Here is a 21,808-nt window from a genome sequence, read left to right as displayed (position 1 = left end):
GGGGAAGAGAGTAGCCGAATGAGGCCGCCGTGTGGGGTAATAGCGTCGCGAGCCCATCAGTCCCCGAAATACATACAAAGCAACTATACTGACCCAAAACGCAGCTCATGCAATTAGGCCGATGCGGACCTTACGAAGCTCGACAACTCATCTGTAGATGACCCTACTGCAGGCACGAACGGGCTGCAACTGTACAAGAGCTAGCAGTCACGAACGTTCAAACCATGCCATAGAAGATGCGCAGTCATCATGCCGGCGACGGCTCGGGGCAGTTTGGGAAGGTCGCCCGCGTGCGCTCCATCCTTCTCCCCACGCACTGCACGCTCCTGCAGCCTGCGCTGCGGGCGCTGGCCGCCGCTCGGAAACATATCTCTCCACGCCCATACTAGCCACAGCTGCAACAAGCGGATCAGCATGCTCTAGCGCCACCCATGCTCCGCGGCTGCGGTGTGTGCGGGTGGGCGCCCATGCCTCCAGCCCCGCCGCTGCGCTGAGCGCCGGCGGCGCGGCTGCCAGGCGCCGCCGTGCCGACCTCAGAGCAAAGCTAGCCTCGCTCCTGCTGCTCCTCCCACTGGCGATGTCGCTCGTGCGCTTGATCTGCGGCGCCGTAGGCGGGCTGGCTGAGGGCTCGCTGCTAGGGGCCAAGTTCATCGCGCGGTCCATCATTAGCGGCGGCGGCGGCGGCGGCAGCAGCGCCGGCGCCGCGGCCGCCAGCAACGGGCCGCCGCCGCCGCCCTCGGACCTGGGCGGCGTGGGGCCGGATGAAGCGGCCGGTGGCAGCCTCAGCGGCAACGCCGGTAGCGAGCTGTCAGACCTGCTGTCAGACGACGTATTGGACACGGACACATTGGGTGGCCTCGAAGTGTTGGGCGGTTTATACGGCGACCTTGGCAGCAGCGATCTGGATCCAAACACGGTCCTGGCGCTGCTGTATGCGGCCTTTGGCCTGACGGCGGGCGGCCGGGGCCCGGGCCTGGAGGCGGCGGCGGCGGCGCAGCTGTCGGAGGCGTACGTGCGTTACCTCGGCGCCTGGCTGGCGGCGCACGTAGGGCGCGGGTTCGTGCAGTTGTGCAGATGGCTACAGCCGATGCAGGTGAGTGTGCTGGAGAGGCGTCAGGGATGGTGAAGTGCTGCCGCTGTTCCTGCTGATGAACATGCTTGACGGGGTGCAGGGGGGGGGAAGGATGCTTGTAAAGGCGTTTTGGTGCGAGGAGGGATGTCTGGCCGCCGCACGAGGCGCCAAGCCCTACAAGGCCACCGCCTGACCACCCACTTCACTGGGCACACCATCCACGACGCAATACAAACGCCCGCCCGCCCTTCCTGCCGCTGCCGCCCCGCAGCTGTCGCTGCTGCAGCTTGAGGCGCCGCTGTACGCCAGCCCAGTGGGCCAAGCGCTGCATGCGGCGCTGCTGCTGCTGCCGGCGCTGGTGCTGGCGCTGCGGCTGCCCTGGGTGCGCCCCGTGCTCAGCGGCGCGGCACGGGGCGCGTGGCAGCGGCTGCGGTCCGCCCTGCAGGCGTCAACAAGTGGTTCGTCGGGGCCCGCAGCAGCCGGCAGAGCGGCTGCAGCCGGGGGATCAGGCAGCGGGCGGGCGCCCGGAGCGCAGGCGCGCGCCGTAAACGGCTCTGCTGCGGCGGCAGTGTCGGTGGGCGCTAGCAGTGGGCTGGTCCTGCGGAGCCGGGACGGCAGCAGCGTGACGTTCTCGTTTGATGAGGATGACGACGGTCCGTCCAGCGCACGTGCGCGCTCGGCGGCGGCCGAGGCTGTAGCAGCCGGGCCTGGGGCTGGGGCTGGGGCTGGCGCGGGGCGAAGCGGGGCAAGGCGCGGGGCGTCGCCCCCGTTGGCATCGCCGGCGTCCTCTTCAGGATCCACTGTTGCGGCTGCGGTGCCGGCAGGTGCGGCGGCGGCAGCGGGGCGAGGCGCGGCAGCGCAGCAGGCCAGCTCTAGCAATGGTCCCGGCAGTAATGGCGATGAAGGCGCTTCAAGCCAGGCGGCCTCAATCTCGGGGAGAGCTGGGCAACTCGCGTGGCGGGAAAGCAGCCATGCACATGTCTCAGCAACAAACGGGGTACCGGGGCCGGGGCCGCTGCCGCCACTGCTGCAGCAGCAACCGCAGCCGCACGGAGGTGCGACACGAGCATACGGAGCACCGGGGCCAAGCAGCGCGGGGGCAGCGGCAGCTGCTATTGCATCGGAGGCAGAAAGCACGGCAGCGGCCAACGCAGCGGCACGGGAGGAGTCGGGCCGCCTGGCAATACAGGTGCTGCGGGCGGCGGGGATACTCGGCACGGCGGCAGCCCTCACCGTCCTGCCCTGCGGCCTGGTCACCTCGTGGGGCCCCTGGCTACTCGACATGGTGGTCACGGCGGCGACGGCTGTGGCCAGCTGCTGCGTGTTCGCGATGGTGCGTGGGTGGTGGCGGGTTGGGCGTCAGGTTATCATATGCATAGCTGCTCCCAAGCACTACAGCTGCGACGCAGCGCTTGCCGTCATCGCGCGTTCCCGGGCGAGGCGGCCAAACGTTTTACTGTGACTGTGTGCTGTGGGCATGTCAGCATGTCAGCAGCACCATTGCCGCACCCGGCCGGCCGGCACTGTGGGGCACTGACCGACATGCAATGCCTTTTTCCTTCCTGGCACTGGGCCACGCTGGCTGCAGGCGTGGACGCTGCGCGGCCGGCAGCTGCTGTTGCAGGACGACGGGCAGGCGGCGCTGGGCTTCTGCCACACCCTGCTGCTCTGCCGCGTCTGCATCGGAAGCATGTACGCGGCGCAGGCCAACGACTGGGCCCTGCTGCTCCTGCTGATGTCAACCGGCGGAAATGCTCTGCGCAACTGCGCGATGGCGACGGCGGCTAGCGAGTCGGGTGCGTGGGCAGATATGGCCAACTTGGTTTTGCCGGGCTTCGCGGCGTTTGTGTATGCCTACTCGCCGAGGTACCTCGGGGCGGCTGCCGTTTGATGCAGAATGCCGTGGACAGGATCACCAAGGACGCGGGATGATTCAATGGGCTTCAGGTCGCTTAGTCTCGACCTAATACTCCTGGCCTGGCCAGGGGGGGGGTAGAATCTTCCGAAACAGACCCCATGCTTCAAATGGATAGAGCTCAACGAGAAAGTCACGAATCCGCTTTCAAAATTGGAAATGGGTTTCTGGATGCAAAGTTATGACCCCTCAAAGTTGTCGGTCGATCGGTCGGTCTGGGGTCCCACGAAGTTTTGCACAGGTTCGTGCCAAGTTTTGTTCCTAGCGCTTCTGTCCTGCAACACGCGGCGCAATGGGTGCAGCTCCACGATGCGTGCATAGGTATACCCAAGGCTCAGCAAACGTGCATAGTTTGGGGCAGTTTGGGGAGCGGCATGTCGGCATCTCGGGAAATGCCTGGGGAACTGGTCAGGGACAAGCCGGTGCCGGCCGGGTTTTGCATGGTGAACGTGTCAGCACATTTCGCACTATCAAGAAACATTGGAATAAGCCGTTGCATAGAAGGCCAGTCTATCAGGATACTTGTTGGCATACGGGTGGACATGTCTACATGTCCACATGTCGGTCGGCCACAGTGTGTTCCCAAGACGGATCATTTTACATAGCGATAGAGCTCACTGAGAGCAGTCGATTGGCACCAACCTGACAGAAAACTAAGGGGTTCTGAGGGGGTTTTGGGGGGTCGTACGGCAGGGGGGGTCGGTCGGTCGGTCGGTCGGGGGGTCCGGGAGGTTTTGTGGCATGGGGTCAAAAAAGTTCGTTCCTACCCCCCCCCTGGCCTGGCACCAATAATTGTTGGGTTGAGCCGAACGGCGTTGGTTTATGACGTGGTGCAGAGGCAGAGGCTGACACCGCTTTGTGGATTTTAAGATGCAGCACTGCAACAATGTGCATGGGAGCTTCCCTTTGCATCAGCACAAAGCTTACAATGAGGCCATTCTCCGGCCAGCAAGGTGACCTTCGAGCGCCTTGTGGGCACCCTGTAATTGGCAGGGTCCACAGCAGATAAGTTACCGGTATTGTCTGTATTGGCCTCACAGTTGTCATCAGCCCTCACCTGCAGCCCCCTCCTGCCAGTCAGCCCGCGCTAGCCCCATGCAGCTAGCAACGGGGGCCCACTGGGACTACTTTGCCCGCGCTTTGATGAAGCTGGAGCACTGATGAATTCCTATGTACATCACACCAGTAAGATGCCGCCAGTCTACACCTCCATCACCTCCTCCGCCCGCCCAACAGCACACTTTGACTTTTTTTCACGCACACGTAATGCATCAATACACGCCTGCCGGCACGCCTGACGTGGCGCAGGGACTCACCCGGCCACGAGGCTTACTCCCACGCACGCCAACAAAAAGTGTGCCCAGAGAATGCACCCGGGTAGCCTACGCGCGCGCTACCTCACCCCCTCTCCTTCCACCACCTCCAAACGCACCATCATGCACTACTAAGTCGGATTCACGTCTCCGCTACCAGGAGCTCAGTACTGCGCCTGCTGGCCCTGCCACTGCGCCGGTGCTGGCGAGGTCATGTAGCGCGTGGCGTGCGGTGATTGCTGGTATGCGGCGCTGTAGGGGTTGCCGCCCGCCTGCTGGCCGCCCATGGGCATCTGCGGCACCTCGGGGTACGTGCCCGGGCCCTGCTGCATTTGCATTTGCATCTTGTCGCCAGCGGGGTGGTGGCGCGGGCTGACGTCGTAGGGCGGCAACACGTCCGCGCCGCCGTCCTCGCAGTACAGCGCCACGTTGCGGTTCAGAGCGTCCATTTCGCCCTTGGAGCTGGGCGCGCGTGGCCGCTGCTCCGTCAGCTGCCGCACCAGGCCCGCACGCTCCGATGCCGCCTGTGGGATCGTTATGAGATGGGAGCACAGCAGTGGTCAGGTGCAGAGTGAACGGTAAACATGCGGGAAAGCCTAGGCGCGCGTGGAGGCGATGGGCACGGGCGCAGGGCAGGTCCGCGGGCCTCACCCGCTCGATGACGGGCAGGTGCTGGTGGTGGTAGGCGGAGGGCGCGTGGTTGTACATGTGGTTGTCGGAGGTGGAGTTGTAGTCCAGCAGCGGCGTGGCCGTGCTGAAGGCCGAGTGGCCCCGCTGGAAGCAGTCCTGTGTGTGGAGGGAAATAATTGCAAGCAGCTTGGCACACGTGTATGTTGTAGGAAATTGGCGCTGCACAATGCTGCGTGTCACACCTGGAACCGCCTGCTGCTGGCCAGCTGTGCGTACCGTGCTTTCCTTACGCTGCCCTACTCCATTAACCTGGTTCTCCCCGCTTCGCTCTTGAAGTCACGCCCCGCCCACCCACCTGCAGGATGGACAGAGACAGGCCCGTGTAGTCACGCAGCACGCCCGTGTCCTTCACCAGCGTGTTGAGCGAATTGTACACCATCTTCTCCAGCTCCTCAAACGCGTTTTTGGTGCCTGCATGTGCGTACACGTGTAGGTGTGTCAAGGATTTCGGAGCGCGTGCGTGCGCGTGTGCATTCACCGGAAAGCGACGTACAGCGGTGGGCAAGGTCAAGCGTGTGGGAAGCGGAAACCACCCAGACCGAGTGTGCGGTGAGCTGCAAACAGTCCGAGGTGTCCCCACAAGTTTTGCCACGCACATGGTCAAGTCCAAGGCACAAATGGCACTTACGGTTGCACTTGTCCTGCTTGTGCAGCAGCAGCTGGCTCATCTTCTCCATCTCCTGCTCGTGCTTGTCCTTGTCCTTCGCCGCCGGCGCAGTCTTGTGCAGCTTGTCGCACTTCTCTGTTGGGCAGCAAGCAAACGAGGTCGTGAGCAAAGGACCGTGGGCTCCTTTAAGATAAACGAGGACAGAAACAACATTCTGGCAGAGCGCTCACATAATCGGTGCTAAGCTACTCACCCTCGAGGCTGTCGACGGTGCGGCGGCGGGAGTCCAGTTCCAGGCGCAGCGCCTCCAGCTTCTCCATGCGCTCCTGCAATGCCGAAGGTTTGATGACGCAGTCATTTGAAGCCTTGCATGTATCCGGGAACGTGTGAGAGGGCAAGAGGGCACTGTCTGACACCGGCCCTAATGGTCCTGCCCTTAAACTCCCTGCCGTGCCGCTCCTTCTCGCCCGAGACCCGCCCCCCCCCCTCCCCGGCTCCCTCCTGTGTCTCTGCCTAGCCCTGGCGCCGCTTACCGACACGGTGCGGTAGGCCATGAGCCACGAGCGCAGGGGCTTGATCACCTCGTCATCTAGCCGCTGCCGGAGCTCATTGGCTGACTCTTGCAGCCTGTCCACTGCAATGCCCTGGCCAATCAACTTGGCTTCCTCAGACACCGGCACGACTCCGTTCGCGCCCTCCTCATAGGTGCGAGGCAGCGGCGACGAAAGGATCGCCCGCAGGTTGGCAAATTTTGCTGCGAACACAGGAAAAGAGACGCCGGTGCTCAGAGCGGAGAACTCTAGCGAAAGTCGTCGCGCCCTACTTTGACCGCCGGCCATTCGACCCGTTTCCGGACTGCACGCGAGCTCGCACCATCAATCTCCTTGTGCATGCTACGAAGATCGCGCTCCAGCAGCCGCAGGTGGTTGCAGAAGTCAGTGGCCTCCTTAAACATGGCCTCGTTTCGGGCATTGGAGGTGGCCACGAAGGCCTTATCAGTGCCGACCTTCTGGCGCATAGTCTCCATAACACGGCGCCATCCGTAGCCCATGGCGCCTGCTCTTGTGTTCGGCGCTTGCAAAGAGTTTGTGAGGAAAGGCTTGCTAGTTCAAAGCGACAGCGGGCTGTCAAAAGAGTTGGAGTTTACAAGTATGAATGTAGTAAGTTTAAACTGATTGTATTTACTGTGGTTGACAGGCACCGCTAGGGTGACCGGGAGCGCTAGCTGCAAAGGACGAGTCGGCTGCGGCGACAGCTCGATGCAAACCCCGCTACCCCCTGCTGATTTCTGTCACGCCGAATAGCCAATGCACCAGTGTCGTTTGTAGATAAACTTAAATGTATTCTTACTTGCCGCTGAGCTTTTCGCAGTGCACCGGTTGATGCAGGGTCTGAAGACCGGAGTGCCCGGCCCCGCTGTGGGCCCCCTCAGCGACTCCGCTCCGCAGCCCCCCCTCCCCCCTTCGCGCACGAAGACTCTGCAGTGGATCGTGTCGATGCAGGGGTGCACCTGTATAAGCACTGCATAGATGTACTGAGAGCGCAGTACGTGCTCCAAGCCAGCAACATTAGTAAATCCGTGCCTGTCATGCCCGTATCTTGTCTACCGCAGTCTACCGTCAGGCCCGCGCCTTTATATCCGTCCCAAGACAAGTGTTCCCAGGTCACAAGAAAGGGGCTGAGCCCACACAAAGTCTCTAGCCTGAGGCCGCACGCGTCAAGCTCATCTTGCCGACAAATCCGGAGTTGGTTCGTACAGGCACTGCCCGCCATGTGTCAGCTGCGTTCCGCTGTCAAGCACAAGCACAGCAGGCAACAATCCAAACAGCCATGAATCCGCCACACACCGTGCCATGCTATGCTCGCCCGCAAAGACTGCAAACCAGACACCGGCAGATCTCAACCTGCGCGCCGGCGCCGCTTCTCGGGCGACGCCGCGCTCTCCTCCTCCACGTGGCCTGGCCTGCCCCCTCTGCTACGCACATGCACGCTGCCACTCCTGGGCCCAGGCCCTGCGCCGCCGCCGCTGCTGCCGCCGCCAGTTCCTGCGGCGTTACTGCCGCCGCCAGTTTGCGCCAGTATTACACGCACGCACGGGCAGGTTGGGGGCTTCGGCCTCCCTGGGTCGCTTCGCTCAGGGGGCTGCGCCCCAAATGTTCCATGTTTGTGCCCCTGGATCAATTGCTTAGATACGAGAACTGCACCCTGCTGCACCTGTTCCGCCACGTGGCTGCCGTAGCCTTAGTGCCACGCAGTGCTGTTAGCATGTTATAAGACAAGAAGATGGCTGCTCTGGTAGGGGGTGGGCTCTTGGTGCCTGCATGTTCTAGCTATGTCTAGCAGGCACACATTGTGCAGCCTATCAACATCTTCAGGTGTCGAAGCTCACGCAACTCAGCAAACCCCAACTAAGCTGCAAGTCTTCCGGCCGTACCGTACAACGCCAGTGCGCTAGTGAAGTGTGCGTGTCCGGTCTGCCAAAACAGAGGCGCCCTGTCCCAACACATACCGGCCGGCATCCAATCACAAGCTGCAAGGTGCTGACCTGCACACGAAGTATCAAATCCCCGTTCCATACCTGCACTACCTCTTGCCATGCATCCTTGCAATTCCTTACGTGCTTACACGCACGTTTGCGGCCGCTGTCCCCATCGTACCAATTAGCAGCAGCAAGCGCCGTGGTCAGGAACTGCTTCAGCATCGCATCACTTCGCCATCACTTGACCCCATTCTGCCATAACATCAAAACGGACATGGGCGCCCCTAAAGCAGCTTGCGAGTCCATAAGCCAAACTTCCAAAGCTGTGGTGACCACTGACATGAGATACCACATCGTGCCAGACCACCGCGTGCCAGACCAGTGTACGATATTACCATCTATCATTCCGGCTACCAAACAGGTGACTTTGGACATGAGTTCATCATGGCCAGGTATACGAATCCCTTATACTGCCGCGTTATAACACAAGCATCCGATAGTTTAGCTGTTCGACTTGGCCGTGTTGACCACAGGACGCCACAGTGGAAAGCGAATGAAGAAATAACACGTAAGCGCTGCGCCTCCTGTCCGTATGCACACGCATATCATACTTCTGAGGGGTACCACCTCGCATGTTTACGAGCGGCTACGAGTTTGTTGTTGATGTTGATAAAGCCTCATCTTAGTTGACTTTCTTGTCCACCTGGTCAACACTCCCCTGGGCAAACTGGTATCCGTCTGCGGTGCTAGGACCCGCAAGCATGCCCGCCAACGTCACGGGCCGCGCCGCGCCGCCACCGCCAGTATCACCCGCCGCCACTGCAGTCGGCGCCGTGTCATTGGGGACCGCCGCCCGGCGGCGGCGCGCGATGCCCGCCATGAAGCTGACGCGCGACCAGACGGCCAGCGCGTACCACATGACCAGGCTGGCGACGGTGCGGCCGGCCAGCGTTGCCAGCAGCGCCCAGCCCCGCACGCCGTGGGCGTGCAGCAAGACCGCCTCCATCACCCGGTTGCCGACAACCGTGAGCAGCACCACGGCGGGCGTGCTAAGCTACAGCGCAGGAAAGCGTCACAAGGGTAACTGTAAAAGCTCGGCAGTATCAAGCTCCACACGCGCTTGCGAGCTCTTCAAGAGCTCCTCGCGGTTGTGGGCGGTCCAAATCAGACACGGTGTTCCCCCACCCAAAACACCACCGGCAGCCTGCACGGCAGGCCCGCGGAAAATGTCTCTGCTGCCCCAATCAGCCCACGCCAAAGATGCCAAGGCCAAACGCCTCCCTCCCTCCGTGCCCTCGCCTGTACCTGCTCCATGATGGGCAGGGTGACGCAGTTGTGCAGCCCCGTCAGCGCCTCCTGCATCACCACGTCCGCCACCTCGAACGTCTGAGGGTGCGGCAGCGGCAGCAGGTGTGACGCCGCCACAAAGGCGTTGCGGGTCGCTGTGGCCGCCGCCAGCGCCAGGTCGTGACGCAACCCGCCGCGCAGCCGCCACAGCGCCACCGCCAGCGGGCCCAGGATGTTGACACTGGGACCCAGCGCGATTAGCAGCGGCAGACCGCGCAGGCCCTGCGCACACGAGGGCAAGTCCCAGGTTTGTGTACGGCACTTCAGCAAGTTCACAGCCCGACGGAGTGCTACGCCAGCATATAGCAAGCCGTCTATTGGACATGGAAGCTACTGCGGCGCCAGTGTGTGCCCTTGAGCCATGTTGCCTTGTGCCACACCTCAACGCACAGCGCCTTGTAGGTGTTGGAGGTGATGAAGAGCACTTGGAAGCCGATGTGCAGCTGGTTGCGCGACAGCGACAAAACGCCCGCCCACTGCTGGAACGCGGCTTCCAGCTGCACGTCGGCAAAGCCTCTGAACGGCGCCGCCCAGGGCGTCGTGGCGGCGGCCGCCAGCAGCCGCTGGCTCAGCCGCATCGCCAGTGGCAACTGGCGTGGCGGCAGCAGTGGCGGCGGCAGCGGCGCAGCGCCCTTAGCAAGCTGCGGGGCCGCTGCCGGCAGCGGCCTGGCAGGCTCTGCCCGCTCTGCCTGTCCCTGCACTTGCATGTGCTGTTGCCGCTGAAAGCCGGCGGCCGCGGCGGGTGCCTCCTCTAAGCTACTGCGCGAAGCCTGAGACGAGGCGTCACTGCCCTGCTGCCGCGCGCTGGACAGCGCGGCGGACGAGGTCGCCGAAGCCCGATGCAGCTGCAGCTGCGCCGGGCTTTGCAGCAGCGGCAGCTCCGCCTCCAGCAGCATCAGCGCCGAGGTGCGTGCGGCCAGAGCCCGGGCCGTGGCCAGCGCAGCGACGGTCAGGACGTGTACCGCGCCGCCCGCATCACCCAAGGCCTGGGCCTCCAAAGCCTCCATTCCCAGAAGCTCGCGGCACTGCATGCATGACACACGTACGAGCGGCCCGTGGCAGGAGGATGAGCAGCCAGACAGGCGGCGTCAGGGAGGTTGCAGTGAAGTGAAATTGTCATGCAGGAGACATGTCAACATGACATGCTACGTGTTTCGAGACACACATGCACGACACATCCTAATCGTGTCACCTGCTCATTCAGCTCGGCCGCGCCTGCGCTCTGGGCGTACTCGGCAGCGCTGCGTCCGCCGCCGTCGCGCGCCTCAAACCACGCGTGCGCCGCCAGCGGGCACAGGCTCAGCAACAGCTGCGCCGCCTCGTGGCCCACGGGCCGGTCCTGCAGCAGCGCCGCCAAGTGCAGCGGCGTCAGGCCGCCCGGCCCTGGCCGTACGAACAGCGCCGTACACTCACTCAGCGCTGCCAGCTGCAGCCAGTCGCCATCCCGGCCGGGCCCGACGGCGGCGACGGCGTTGGCTGCCGGCGCCGCCCGGCCGGCGCCTGCGGCGGCGGCAGCGGCGCCGCCGCCGCCGGGCTCGCGTGCATGCATGAGCAAGGTTGTGAGAACGTCGGTGCTGCCGCTCTGCATGGCCAGGTGCCCAAGGCCCAGGCCACCCCACTGCGCCGCCACCGCCGCATCCAGGAGCAGCAGCGGCGAGTGCGACAGCATCTCCGCACCCACTGACCGGGTGACCTCCGGCGCTTCGTCCAGCTGCACGCACTCAGGGCCCCCCGTCCTGCAGCCCGCACCCGCGGGTGAGACTGCGGGCTTGCGCTGGAGCTCTTGCAATGCGGCCGCAGCCAGGAGCTCGTGCCCGAGGCCACGCACAGCGTCCAGCACGTAGGAGAGCGTCGCCGCCAGGCCCTGGCGGCAGGCATAGGCCGCAATGCCGGCTGCCACATACAAGAGCTCGCCGGCATCGGCCACAGCGGCGGCAGTGGGCGCAGCTGTGGGTGCTGGCTTCGCAGCAGCGCAACCGTCAAGCCAGAGGTGCGGCTCGCGCGCTGCCTGCCCGCGCGGGGCGTGCACGTCGCCTCCAGGCCCGGCGCGCGCTGCTTGGCCACCGCCTGCCTGCATTCCTGCCTCTAGAGGCTGACGCAGCTGCGGCTGCTGCGGCGGCAGCTGCTGCTGCGGCGGCAGCAGGTCTCCGCTGGGCAACTGCGCGTGGCCCTCATCCGCGCCCACGTCTCTGTCCCCAATAGCAGATGACAGCCAGGAAGAGCCGCCATCCGTCGTGGCGGGCGCCAGCCACGACCGCCGGCCGGCTTGCGGCCCGCCGCTCAGCCCCGCCACAGCCCCTGCCTCCTCCTCCACCTGCAGGGCACCGCCGCCCTGGGGATCCTCCCGCTCCTCCTCCTCCACGGGCAGGTCGCCGCCGCCCTGGGACCCCTCGTCGGCTGCGTCCAAGCGCTCGCCGGCGCAGCGGATGAGGCGGCTGAAAGGCGAAGCGTCGGCGCCGTCCCTTGCCTCGGTGCCGGCGTCATCTGGCCCGGCCGCCTCGCCCTCCTGGCCAACCAGCCAGCTTGCTACTGACGTGTCGACCACACACGCACGCCCACCGCGGCCGCCACCGCCGCCGCCGCCCCCCTCGGCCGCCGCGGCTTCAGGTGATGCCAGGCCAGCGGTTCGGCAGGTGCGAAGCAGGTCCAGGAAGCTGCCAAAGTCGTACAGAAAGCTGCAGAACCAGCCTGGCAGCGACGCAGCCGCGAAGGCGGCAGCTGCGGGCTCTGGCGCCACTGCCGCAGCGGCGGCGGGGCTACCGTCATGCTGCACGCCAGCCATCGTAGAGGGGCTGGCAGCAGCCGCGGCTGCGGCAGCAAGGGCATTAATCTCCATCTGTACCGCCACGTTGTCGATGACCACCAGCGGCAGCACGGGTGAAAGCAGCGGCGCCGCAGCCGCGCGCCCTGGACCCGCAGCGGCATCGCGCTCTGGATCCAGCTCCACCTCGAGCAGCAGCAGTCCTGGGCTGGGGCAGGGCGTCAGCGTGACCTGCAGGCTACACACGTCCGGGGCCTGCTCTGCGGCGCCTCCGTCATACGCCACATGCACCGTCGACGCCGCCGCTGTCGCCGTCGCTGTCGTCGGCTGCAGCAAATCGCCCGGAGTGCTGTGTGCTGGCGCGCTCGCGCCACGCAAGCGATGGCTGTATCCAGGCGTGGTTGCGGGGTGTGACCGCAGCATGGCATCCTCCACCAGGTCGTCACCCGCGCCTGCGCCTGCGCCACTGACGGCCGCGTCTGCGACAGGAGGGCCCACAGCGCTCACGGCGCAGCGCGCAGGCGGCTGCGCCGTCCCGCCGTACCGCGCAAGCACCTGCGGCCGCTTTGCCCCCGCGCCCACAGCGCCTGCGCCTGCGGCGACGACGCCACGTGCTAGCGCGACCAGCTGCACAGGCGGCTGCCCCGGCCGTGTCGCTAAGATGCATGGGCCGGCGCCTAGCAGCGCCAAAGCAGGCGCTGGCTGCTCGCCTTCCGACATATTGTAACCGCTCCCACGCGCCTCCTCACCGGCAAGCCCCGCGTCCTCTGCTGGCACTGCTGCTGTCGACGGATGCGGCTGAGGACGCGGCCGCCACTGGGCCTCGCTGCCAGTGGGTCCGGTATAGTGCTGTGCCAGGATGACGGGGACGCCGTCACCCACTGTCGCAGGCATTCCGTCGCCAGCGCTGGTGCGGGCGCCGCCGCCTGCTTCAGAGTGCACCACCAGCGCGTCAGCAGGGACCAGCTCCAACCCAAACGCCGCCGTCAGCTGCTGCTGGGACAGCGCCGGCGCCTGCCATGCCGCAAGCGCATCGCCGCCGCTGCCACCACCGCCAGCCCACAACACCACCTGAGCCGCGCTCTCTTCCTCCACCTCCCCTGCATTAGCCGCTGCCCGCATCTCCTGCTGGGGCCCGGCGCCCGGCGACTGCGCGCCCATTCCGCCAGCCCTGCCATCCTGGTGCCCCTGCTGCTGCGGTTGCCGCAGGCGGCAGCTGGGCAGCAGCAGGCCGCTGCGGGCGCGCCGCAGGCTGTACTCAAGCACCACCAGAATGCACCCGCGCCGCAGGTAGGCGGCATCAAGCCTAAGCCTGCCGGAGCCCGGGGTCGCCGAAGCCTGCTCACTGCCCTCCCCGACTAAGCCGGCGACACGCTCGCTCGCGTCGGGGCCGTCGTTGCCAGGGCTCCGCAGCGCCGGCCCCGCAGCTGTGTGCACCAGGGCCTCCTGGATCTGCGCGGCTCGGGCGGTGGGCAGAGCCGAGCTCAGGACGAGCAAAGCATCGAGCGCTTGCGTTTGGCAGCACGGCACCGGCGCCCCAAACATACAGGACACCTGCTGGTCGCACAAGCCCCTCCCGTATGCACCTTCCAACCCTACTTTCTTGGTTTCTATGGTACGATGGAATGGTGCATGCTCCTCTCACCTGGTCGCGCCAGCCGGCGGGGGCGTCGCAGGGCTCTCCGCGCGGCACCTTGTAGGCGCTGCGGCCGCGGGCGTAGGGCGAGGGGTAGGCCATCACTCCCCCAAGTTGCCGCGTCAGCTGCAGAGCCTGGTTGTAGTGCGCCATGCTGTGATGCGGAGGTGGGAGGCGGGAGCACAAGCGCGGTGGGTGTGTGGGGCAGATAAGCCGTTGGGGCCATGCTCGACAGAGCAAAGGCGCATGTGCAATTGACGATGTGGGTCGAGCGCTGGCCACATGCCATGCCTGTCATCATCCTAGAGGTGCTGCAGCGTACGGGTGCGACGCCGCAGCGACGAAGGGCCCCCATCGCCCAGCATTCCTGTGCCTGCGCCCTGCCTCCCCCCCCGCACCCAGCAGCCCGCCCTCTCCTAATGCCGGGTATGCGCCCCACCTGGGCATCTGGTGGTGTGCGAGCTTTGCGTCCAGGGCGGCGCCCGCCCTGGAGCTGACCAGGGTGATGTTCGGAAGTGGCTGCTGCCGGCGGCTCGCCAGTACCGCCTCGCCGTCAGCCGCCAGCGCCGCAGCCAGTGCCGGCCGCTGCAGGGTGTGCGGCGCCGGCGAGACACCTGCCCCGGCAGAAGCGGCAGGTATGGCAGCGGCCATGGATGCTGTACTGCTGGCGGCTGCAGAGATGGGTATTGCCACGCGAGCGGCGCCAGCCTGGGATGCCAGCTCTAGGGCCGCAGTGGCTGCAGCGGCGTCGTCGGAACAGGCCGCAGCCGAGCGCCGGCAATCGCGTGTCCCTGAGGCCTCCCCGCCGCTTTTCCTGCTGAAGGGCACGTCACAAAGCGTCTCCGCGGTCACAGATATGCTGCCGCTGTTGCCGCAGCAGCTGCTGGCTGCGGATGCGAAGGTGCGTTTGGCGCCGGATGCAGCCCGCGCGGCGGCGCCGGCGGACGGCGCGGCTCGGGCGGGCGGCTGGAGGGTGTGTGGGTGCGCCAGCGGCAGCACAGGGAAGGAGAATGAAGCGGCGCCGTCGGAGCAAGGGGCTCGGCAGGCAGCCGCATCGGGCTCGGCTGCCATGAGGAGGTCAACAGGCGGCTTGCCGGCACCTGGGCTGCCTGAGTAATACCGCTTGTACGCCTGTACCCTGTCGTGCAGAATCAGCGCAGCGCCGCTGCCTGACGTTGACAGCTTCCGCTGCCGCCTCAGCACTATCGCTGCAACACCCAGAGTAGTCGCAATTAGGGCCGCTTGCCCAGACCCTACTGCAGCTGAGAGTGGGGCGGCACAACCGGAGGCCGCACAAGCCGCGACCAGGTCGCTGGACGCTGCAAGGTTTTGTACGTGCTGGGTCCCACCGCGGCGCTTTTGCAGGCTCAGGATTACGTAGGCAGCTACCGTAACCAACGTTAGCCCACTACTGAAGAGCGCAAACCCGCTGACAGTGCCCCAGTCGGGTTCCGTGAGCAGCCAGGAGAAAAAAGCCACTAGCAGGCTTGTTAAAGACACCATGATGTCTCCTCCAGAAGGCGCGCTGTGTCCGGACACTGCCTGAATGGCGTGTTTGTCAGGTTTTTTCAGCCCAGCTTGGCTTTTTGTGGAATAGCTTCATAATGTATGTAGTCCATGATTTTCAAAAGGCCTGGCCTAAAACCGCATCTACGCACGAAGCGAGAACGCAGTTGCCGAGGTCAAGGTCTAGGCGTTGACGTAGCTATGTTGTATCTGTATGTATGTAACACAACTGTACACAGTTAAAAGGAAATAGCAAGGCCCTTGTGTTTCATGGCCAGGCTCCATCGCGCGAGTGCATGGCTGGGGAACCCCAGAATCGCCAGCATTTGCTAGCGGAACAAGCCAATTATTCTTTTAGTGGTAGCATGAGCTTGTTGGCTTTGTTTGTTTAGAGCGAGACCAAAATGAACTCCACTCTGAACCGGCGGCTCGCTCAAACGAGTACAGGTGTCGCCCTGCTGCCATGCCCCCGTCTTCATAGACTACAAACAGTGTCTCACTCGCCAATTCAGGCAGCGGCGCCATGCCCTGCTCGCGCGGCGGAGCAGCTCCCGTCGCTGACTTCGTCTCGAGCAGTCGCGGCTGCGGCAGGACGGCAAGCGGAAGCCGCCTCAGCAACAAATGACCGGAAACGGACACGCCTTGCTGCGGATAAGTCGCCGGAGCTCATCGACCCGCAGCTGCTGGCGCCAATCCCCATGGTGCGTGGCTGGCAACTTCTGCCCTTGGCGACCCCGCCCGCAGAACCGAGCGCACGCTCGCACAACGCTAAAGCGTCCTGTACGCATGTAGAATGCACAATGCGCGACTGGCTTTCATGGGGTTTTCAACCAGGCAGGCAGCGCGGCGTCGCGGGCAGGCCACGCCGTGTGTTTGCCGATGCCATGTCCTGACTCGCACACGCCGCCCCTGCCCCCACTGCGTTGCCACAGCCCACCGAGTACCAGCAGACCCTGTGGGCCTCCTTCACCATAGCCGGTGTGGGCCTGCACTCCGGCGAGTACGGTGAGTCTCCAGGAGGGGTACCTGCATGACCTGCCCCACGTCCGCGCCACCCGGTCGTGTCAATCGAATGCGTGCGGCATCGTTTGCGCCGCGCCACATGCTGCTTGCAGCCCGCAACTACCCGTCACACCCAGGCACTGCTATCCGCTCCTCCCACTGGAGCTAGTACAGCCCGGATCACCCGACCGCCAAACCGCCAACGCACCGCCACACCTTTCGCCTCTGCCCACCTTCCTTCCTGCTTTCCCCCCCCCCTCCCACGCGCACGAACCGTAGCCGTGGTGCGTGTGCGGCCGGCGTTCGCGGGCGAGGGGCGCTACTTCGTGCGTGTGCCGGAGGGCACCAACGCGGCGCGCGGCGAGGAGTCGCTGGTCCGCATGCTGGAGGCGGGCGCGGGCAAGCAGCCCGAGGAGGAGGAGGCCATGGGTGAGGTGCTGCGGGGCAGGGGGTGGAGGGGCGAAGGGGCGGAGGGGCACGGAATGGTGCCGACAGGGCCACGAGCGCTCACAGGGTAGAGGAATTGGACGGCGGCGTGCGGTTCAGTCCTTGCTCACCGGGCGGTCTTGCCTTTATCACCCGCCGCGTTGTCCCTCCCTCTTTCATGGACGGCTATCCCCCTCCTCCACCGCCTCCCCACCGCTACGTAGACGACACGGCCACGCGTGAGTACAAGCGCGAGCTCATTGCCGCGTACCAGGAGTACGTGGACGCGCAGGTGCGTGGGTGTGCGCTGGGGGGGTCAGGCTTGATTGGTTGGGCTGGGGGTGTAGACGCTCATGGAGAACAGAGTGATTAAATCACCGGTGTGGGGTCCGGCGGGGGCTTGTGGACACGTAAAACGGACCGAACGGGGGGCGGGCTGTTCTGCAGGAGACGAAGTTCCGGGGGATGGGGGTGGGCGGGACGCAAGTGGGACCCGGGTCACTCCAGGAGGATGTTGCCATGGTGGGAGCTGCGAGCTCCGCATGGTATGGCCATGGAGGTGAAGCCAGGCCGGACTATCGCAGGAGGCGTGGCAATATGCGAGGCGTGCGAATGTGCCCTTCTGCACTTGCACGCCCCTAGTTGCTGACCGCTCTGTCGCTTGCCTTCGCGTGTGTCAACACCAACACGCCCGCCTGCAGGAGGACGACGGCTTCAACGGCACCTTCGCCGACTACATGAACGGCAAGTCCTACGTGGCGCTGCTGCAGGTGGGTGAGAGCGCGAGGGCACTGCAGGCGCGGCCGCGGTTGCGCCCGTGCGCCCGTTGGGCAGGGTATGCGTTGCCGTATGCGGTGCCTGGTGGTGCAGCCGCGGCACGCGGGCGTAATCTTCCAAATTGCGCCTGCCGCCATGCCCGGCCGCGCCCGCCCACACAACGCCCCCGGCCCCTGCATTAATCTGCTCTCCCCTCCCAAACGCACACGCACAGCGCCTGCGCGAGGAGGGCCCGCCGCGCTTCTCCTTCAGCGAGGCCGAGGCGCCGCAGCCGCGCGGCGAGGACGAGCCGTACGTGGAGGCGGCGTTGGCGAACATCACGGAGCCAAACCCCTTCACCACGGCCCTCGCTAAGGGCGATGTGGAGGTGGGTGCTGCGGGAAGAAGGGACGGGTGGGGACAGCCACGGTGGTGGGTCTGGGGAAAAGGGGCGTGGGCGCCGTGCAGGGCCGCAGGCGGCGGCCGCAAAGGGTTGCCATGGTGCTGATGTGGGCAAGCTGCAGATGGGGGTTCTCATGCTTGAGCGCAACTGCTTATGTTGCAACGTGCTGTGTCGCTGGCTCCGGGTTTGCCGTGTGGTCCCGGCCCGCAGGTGTTGGGCGTTGAGGCGCTGCTGTCGGCCCTGGAGGCGTGCGGCGTGGACAACGCCAGGTGCGCAGCAGTGCACGGCAGGCAGGGGTAAAACCGGCACGTGACCGGGCCGGTGAAGAGGTCATGTTAGCTATGATGGAAAGCCGGTCGGGGTATGAAAAGGGGCAGCGCGTTCCACCCCCTATCACCAGAATGTGGAAACCCGCCGTGCGAATGCTCCATTCCAGCAGCTGGGGTGAGGCAGAAGCTTCGGCGCGGGGTTTTTGGGGTGGCGGCTGCGCCCACGGCCGACGCACTGCATCTTCCTGTTTACCCTGCACTTAGCAACCCATCCACCCATCCATTCGTCCACGTAGGATCGAGATCGAGGGCGGTGCCGAGGTGCCCGTCATCGACGGCTCCGCGGGTGGCTGGGCCAGCCAGATCCAGACGTCCGGCCTCACACACGCACTGCCGCGCGACGACCTGCCCGTGCCCGGCGGCGAGTTCCCGGCGCCCGCGGACGGCGAGGAGGCGGCGGCAGGGGACGCGGAGGCGCGCAAGCAGCGCGTGTGCAAGATGGTGCTGCGGCCACAGGAGGTGTGTGGGCGGGCATGTGGGGAGGTGTGTGTGGGGGGGGTGAGGGGGAGGGTAATCGCATAGGTGGGTGGGTGCAGGTGGGTTGGAGCGGCACGGGGGTTCTTCTGTTACTGTGATTGGCGTCCGCTGGTATCGACGCGCGCGACACGCCAAGCATTGCTGCTTGCCTGTCCAAGGAGCCGGCTCGCTCCTGATGCCGGATTAATGTTCCAACTGTATCCCTAGCACGCAACAACCGATTCGAGGAGCTGTGTTTATGCCGCGCTGCCGGTGTGTTGTGTGTCTGCGCGCTGCGCACAGGTGGTGTCAGTGCAGCGCGGCGCCTCCTTCGTGACGCTGTACCCGGAGGACACCTTCCGCCTCACCGTGGGCCTGGACCGGCACCTGGAGGCGCCCGTCATCGGCAAGCAGTGGTTCAGCTGGTGCATGTTCGAGGACCTGCACTACATGTGAGCGCGCGGGAGAGCGTATCTGTGTGGGGTTACGGGTGGGGTTACGGGTGGGGGTGCGGGTGGGGGTGCGGGTGCGGGTGGGGGTTGCAATCATGATTCGTGAAGGAAGTGGTAGACGGTGGACCCTCTGGGTGGGGGTGGGCAAACCGAGACCAGGGAGCTGCAGGGGGGCTGGGGAAGGGGATATGTGCCCAACGAAGCTGGAGGCCGCGGCGGAAGAGGTGGAAGAGACGACGTGCCGGCGAGGATTGCTGGACGCAGGTGTGGGGCCGTCCGGCGGCGCCGGGCAGCATAACCAACAGGCACGCCTTCGCGCTGCCAGGCCTGGCCAGGTCCTCATCCGCGCCTCCCTCATCACCCCTCCTTCCCGCACCTGCCGCCTCCCCACTTCGCCGCACAGGCACTCGCTGGCCGACGCTCGGTCGTGGGTGAGCTCGCCGCAGCAGGCCATGGCCATGCGCGACGCGGGCTGGCTGCTTGGCGGAACCGAGGGGGCCATGCTCATTGGGTGAGCGGGTGGTGGAGTGGATGTGAGGGCGGGCGGATGTGGGTGGGCGCACAGCAGGTGCGCAGGCGCAGCACTGCTGGAGGGGGGGTGGAGCGATGCCGTGAGGTTGCACGGTTTCCGCGCCACCTTCTCTGTGTCACCTTCCGGTACTCACGCCTCCAAAACCACGTGGCATCGCCCACCCCTCAATCCCCCACCCCACCCCGCAGCAATGGCGACTCCTGGTACGACCACACCATTGTCCGCCATCCGCGGGACGAGCCGGCCCGCCACCAGATGCAGGACCTCATCGGTGAGCGGGTCGGGCAGGCAGGCCAGCACGGTTGGGGCGAGCGTGTGCGGGGCGTAGGGCCGGCGCGGGGCGCACGCGCATGCGCGGAAGTCGGGGCCGTGGCGAGAGCGTGTGGGAGCAGGTGGATAGGAAGCCGCACCCTGCACCCTGCAAGAGACGGCCGCCTCTCGCCTTCTCGAACCAGTAAACCCCAAGCTGTCCGCCCATATCTGCGGCCCACACCTGCACCCCGAACCCCTCCCTACCGACGCCCACTCCACAGCGACCCCAACCCATCCCAACCCATCCCAACTCATCCCAGCAAACTCCAACCAAACTACCAAATCACCAAACCCACCTTGCCAACACCGCCTGCCAACCACCCCGCATCAACCGCCTCGCAGGCGATCTGTCGCTGCTGGCCCGCCACGGCCACTCGGGCCTGCCGCTGGGCCACGTGGTGGCCTACGACGCCGACCACGAGCTGTTCGCGGCGTTCGTGGAGCGGCTGCAGGAGCTGACGACGGAGGAAGACTGGGTGCCCATCCAGGACATTGCGGGTGAGCGCGGCAGTGCGGGGCTGCGGGGCTGGTGCGGTTCTGGTGGTGGTGGTGGGGATGGAAGGCGTGGGTGGTGGTATGGTGGGGGAGGGGGGACGGGAGGGTAGCGTGGGGGAAGGGAGGAGCGGGGGTAGTAGGTCAGGGCGCTGGGTGCTGCACAGTTTAGGGGGGGGGGCATCAGGCAAAACAAAAGCGTATGTGCCAGAAAGGACATGGAGGGAGGGCCAACAGCAGAGTTCCGGCCCTTTCAATACCTCCTGACCGTGTGTGTATCTGCGTGTTTTGCCCGCAGGCCCCTCTGTGGCCACGGACTATGAGGAGCTGCTGGGCAGCCTCCTGGAGGGCGACGAGGGCGAGGACGACGAGGGCGAGGGCGGAGAGGGCGCGCAGCTGGCGGACCAGGGTGAGAGAGGAGGGCTGCAGGGACCGCGGGATCATGCTTACTCCAGGCAGCCAGGCTAGGGCAGTCCCCAGTGCGTGGCCGTGTCGGTGACAGGGGCTAGGGCATGTCATCACGCGAAGCGCGGCACGTTTGCCTGGCGACCTGTGTCCTAACAAGTACCGCGGCGGCGCCCTGCCTGTCCGCAACAACAAACGCATGGCTGCAGGCGCTGAGGAGGACGAGGATGAGGTATACGACGAGTATGAAGAGGACGAGGGCGAGGGCGAGGAGTATGACGAGTACGAGGAGGAGGGCGAGGAAGCGCCCGGCCCCGAGGCGGGCAGGGCCCGCCGGTGAACAGCGAGCAGCGGGACAGGTTTTGGGGGGTGGGGGAGTTGAAGGTGTTTGGCCAGCATGTCGGTAAGGAGTAGGGTAAGACGGGCAGGAGAATGTCGGGGGCAGCAGCGGGCCCAAAGGACCGGCGGCAATGGAGAGGGGTTAGCGGGCACGTGTGCATGCGTTGGGTACTTGTGCCCTGACTTAAGCCTGACGGGGTGCACGGCAGCTCGGGCATTCAGGGAATCAGGAACGCATTGTGTTGGACAAAGGAGTCCAGGGCTGGAATCTTAGCTGTGGATAGGGAACGATGGTTGTAATCACGGATGCACCCACACGGGGGGAGCACCGTGAATGGCGAGTGTGGATGCAATGCGTGCATGTGTGTGGTCGGACGAGTGGTTGGACAAGGGGGCAAAGAGGCATGTGTAACACCTGTGGAGCCTGTGTATGGCATAGCCTGACAAAGTTCACTGGGCTATACTCGGCACACCGGCGAAAGGATGGAATGGCCGCATGGGTGCTCCAAATTGCCAGCGATGGGGCGGAAGGGTGGAGCCAGTCCAGTCCCACCCCACCTCAGTAAACTCAGTAATAT

The 21,808-nt window shown here is 65.2% G+C and overlaps 4 protein-coding genes across 4 annotated transcripts; 2 read left to right on the top strand and 2 right to left on the bottom strand.

Moving 5' to 3' along the window:
• The first annotated feature begins 91 nt into the window (after positions 1-91).
• CHLRE_16g653500v5 (uncharacterized protein) lies at positions 92-3,897 on the top strand. Its single transcript, XM_043070847.1, has 3 exons — positions 92-1,093; positions 1,344-2,405; positions 2,661-3,897. Exons 1-3 carry the CDS (start codon positions 578-580, stop codon positions 2,961-2,963), a joined length of 1,881 nt encoding a protein of 626 aa, XP_042915490.1. The 5' UTR covers positions 92-577; the 3' UTR covers positions 2,964-3,897.
• Position 3,898: 1 nt separating this feature from the next.
• CHLRE_16g653450v5 (uncharacterized protein) lies at positions 3,899-6,931 on the bottom strand. Its single transcript, XM_043070846.1, has 7 exons — positions 6,471-6,931; positions 6,131-6,351; positions 5,851-5,923; positions 5,619-5,732; positions 5,286-5,401; positions 4,952-5,086; positions 3,899-4,824 (listed from the first exon to the last, which is right to left on the bottom strand). The coding sequence occupies exons 1-7, from the start codon at positions 6,646-6,648 to the stop codon at positions 4,465-4,467; spliced, it is 1,197 nt and encodes a 398-aa protein (XP_042915489.1). The 5' UTR covers positions 6,649-6,931; the 3' UTR covers positions 3,899-4,464.
• Positions 6,932-7,769: 838 nt separating this feature from the next.
• CHLRE_16g653400v5 (uncharacterized protein) lies at positions 7,770-15,551 on the bottom strand. Its single transcript, XM_043070845.1, has 6 exons — positions 14,260-15,551; positions 13,830-13,974; positions 10,616-13,636; positions 9,804-10,448; positions 9,382-9,645; positions 7,770-9,130 (listed from the first exon to the last, which is right to left on the bottom strand). Exons 1-6 carry the CDS (start codon positions 15,321-15,323, stop codon positions 8,759-8,761), a joined length of 5,511 nt encoding a protein of 1,836 aa, XP_042915488.1. The 5' UTR covers positions 15,324-15,551; the 3' UTR covers positions 7,770-8,758.
• Positions 15,552-15,690: 139 nt separating this feature from the next.
• Positions 15,691-21,747, top strand: CHLRE_16g653350v5 (uncharacterized protein). Its single transcript, XM_043070844.1, has 14 exons — positions 15,691-16,027; positions 16,259-16,331; positions 16,608-16,757; positions 16,979-17,046; positions 17,456-17,524; positions 17,746-17,898; positions 18,124-18,182; positions 18,479-18,701; positions 19,002-19,150; positions 19,554-19,661; positions 19,871-19,953; positions 20,337-20,492; positions 20,785-20,895; positions 21,101-21,747. The coding sequence occupies exons 1-14, from the start codon at positions 15,731-15,733 to the stop codon at positions 21,229-21,231; spliced, it is 1,830 nt and encodes a 609-aa protein (XP_042915487.1). The 5' UTR covers positions 15,691-15,730; the 3' UTR covers positions 21,232-21,747.
• The last annotated feature ends 61 nt before the right edge of the window (positions 21,748-21,808 follow it).

This window comes from Chlamydomonas reinhardtii, chromosome 16, assembly GCF_000002595.2.
Source record: "Chlamydomonas reinhardtii strain CC-503 cw92 mt+ chromosome 16, whole genome shotgun sequence".
Taxonomy (NCBI): Eukaryota; Viridiplantae; Chlorophyta; class Chlorophyceae; order Chlamydomonadales; family Chlamydomonadaceae; genus Chlamydomonas; species Chlamydomonas reinhardtii.
Note: the sequence above shows the minus strand (reverse complement) of the source record. Positions and strands in the feature narration are given on the sequence as shown.

Coding starts and splice junctions, on each gene's coding strand:
- CHLRE_16g653500v5 (XM_043070847.1), top strand. CDS start 578: ATGTCGCTCGTGCGCTTGATCTGCGGCGCCGTAGGCGGGCTGGCTGAG. Junction 1,094..1,343: donor GATGGCTACAGCCGATGCAG/GTGAGTGTGCTG, acceptor GCCGCCCCGCAG/CTGTCGCTGCTGCAGCTTGA. Junction 2,406..2,660: donor GCTGCTGCGTGTTCGCGATG/GTGCGTGGGTGG, acceptor CGCTGGCTGCAG/GCGTGGACGCTGCGCGGCCG.
- CHLRE_16g653450v5 (XM_043070846.1), bottom strand. CDS start 6,648: ATGGGCTACGGATGGCGCCGTGTTATGGAGACTATGCGCCAGAAGGTC. Junction 5,733..5,850: donor CACCGTCGACAGCCTCGAGG/GTGAGTAGCTTA, acceptor GCTGCCCAACAG/AGAAGTGCGACAAGCTGCAC. Junction 5,087..5,285: donor TGTCTCTGTCCATCCTGCAG/GTGGGTGGGCGG, acceptor CTCCACACACAG/GACTGCTTCCAGCGGGGCCA.
- CHLRE_16g653400v5 (XM_043070845.1), bottom strand. CDS start 15,323: ATGGTGTCTTTAACAAGCCTGCTAGTGGCTTTTTTCTCCTGGCTGCTC. Junction 13,975..14,259: donor GCACACCACCAGATGCCCAG/GTGGGGCGCATA, acceptor TCCGCATCACAG/CATGGCGCACTACAACCAGG. Junction 9,131..9,381: donor CCCTGCCCATCATGGAGCAG/GTACAGGCGAGG, acceptor CCTGCGCTGTAG/CTTAGCACGCCCGCCGTGGT.
- CHLRE_16g653350v5 (XM_043070844.1), top strand. CDS start 15,731: ATGAACTCCACTCTGAACCGGCGGCTCGCTCAAACGAGTACAGGTGTC. Junction 19,151..19,553: donor TTCGAGGACCTGCACTACAT/GTGAGCGCGCGG, acceptor TTCGCCGCACAG/GCACTCGCTGGCCGACGCTC. Junction 19,954..20,336: donor CCAGATGCAGGACCTCATCG/GTGAGCGGGTCG, acceptor ACCGCCTCGCAG/GCGATCTGTCGCTGCTGGCC.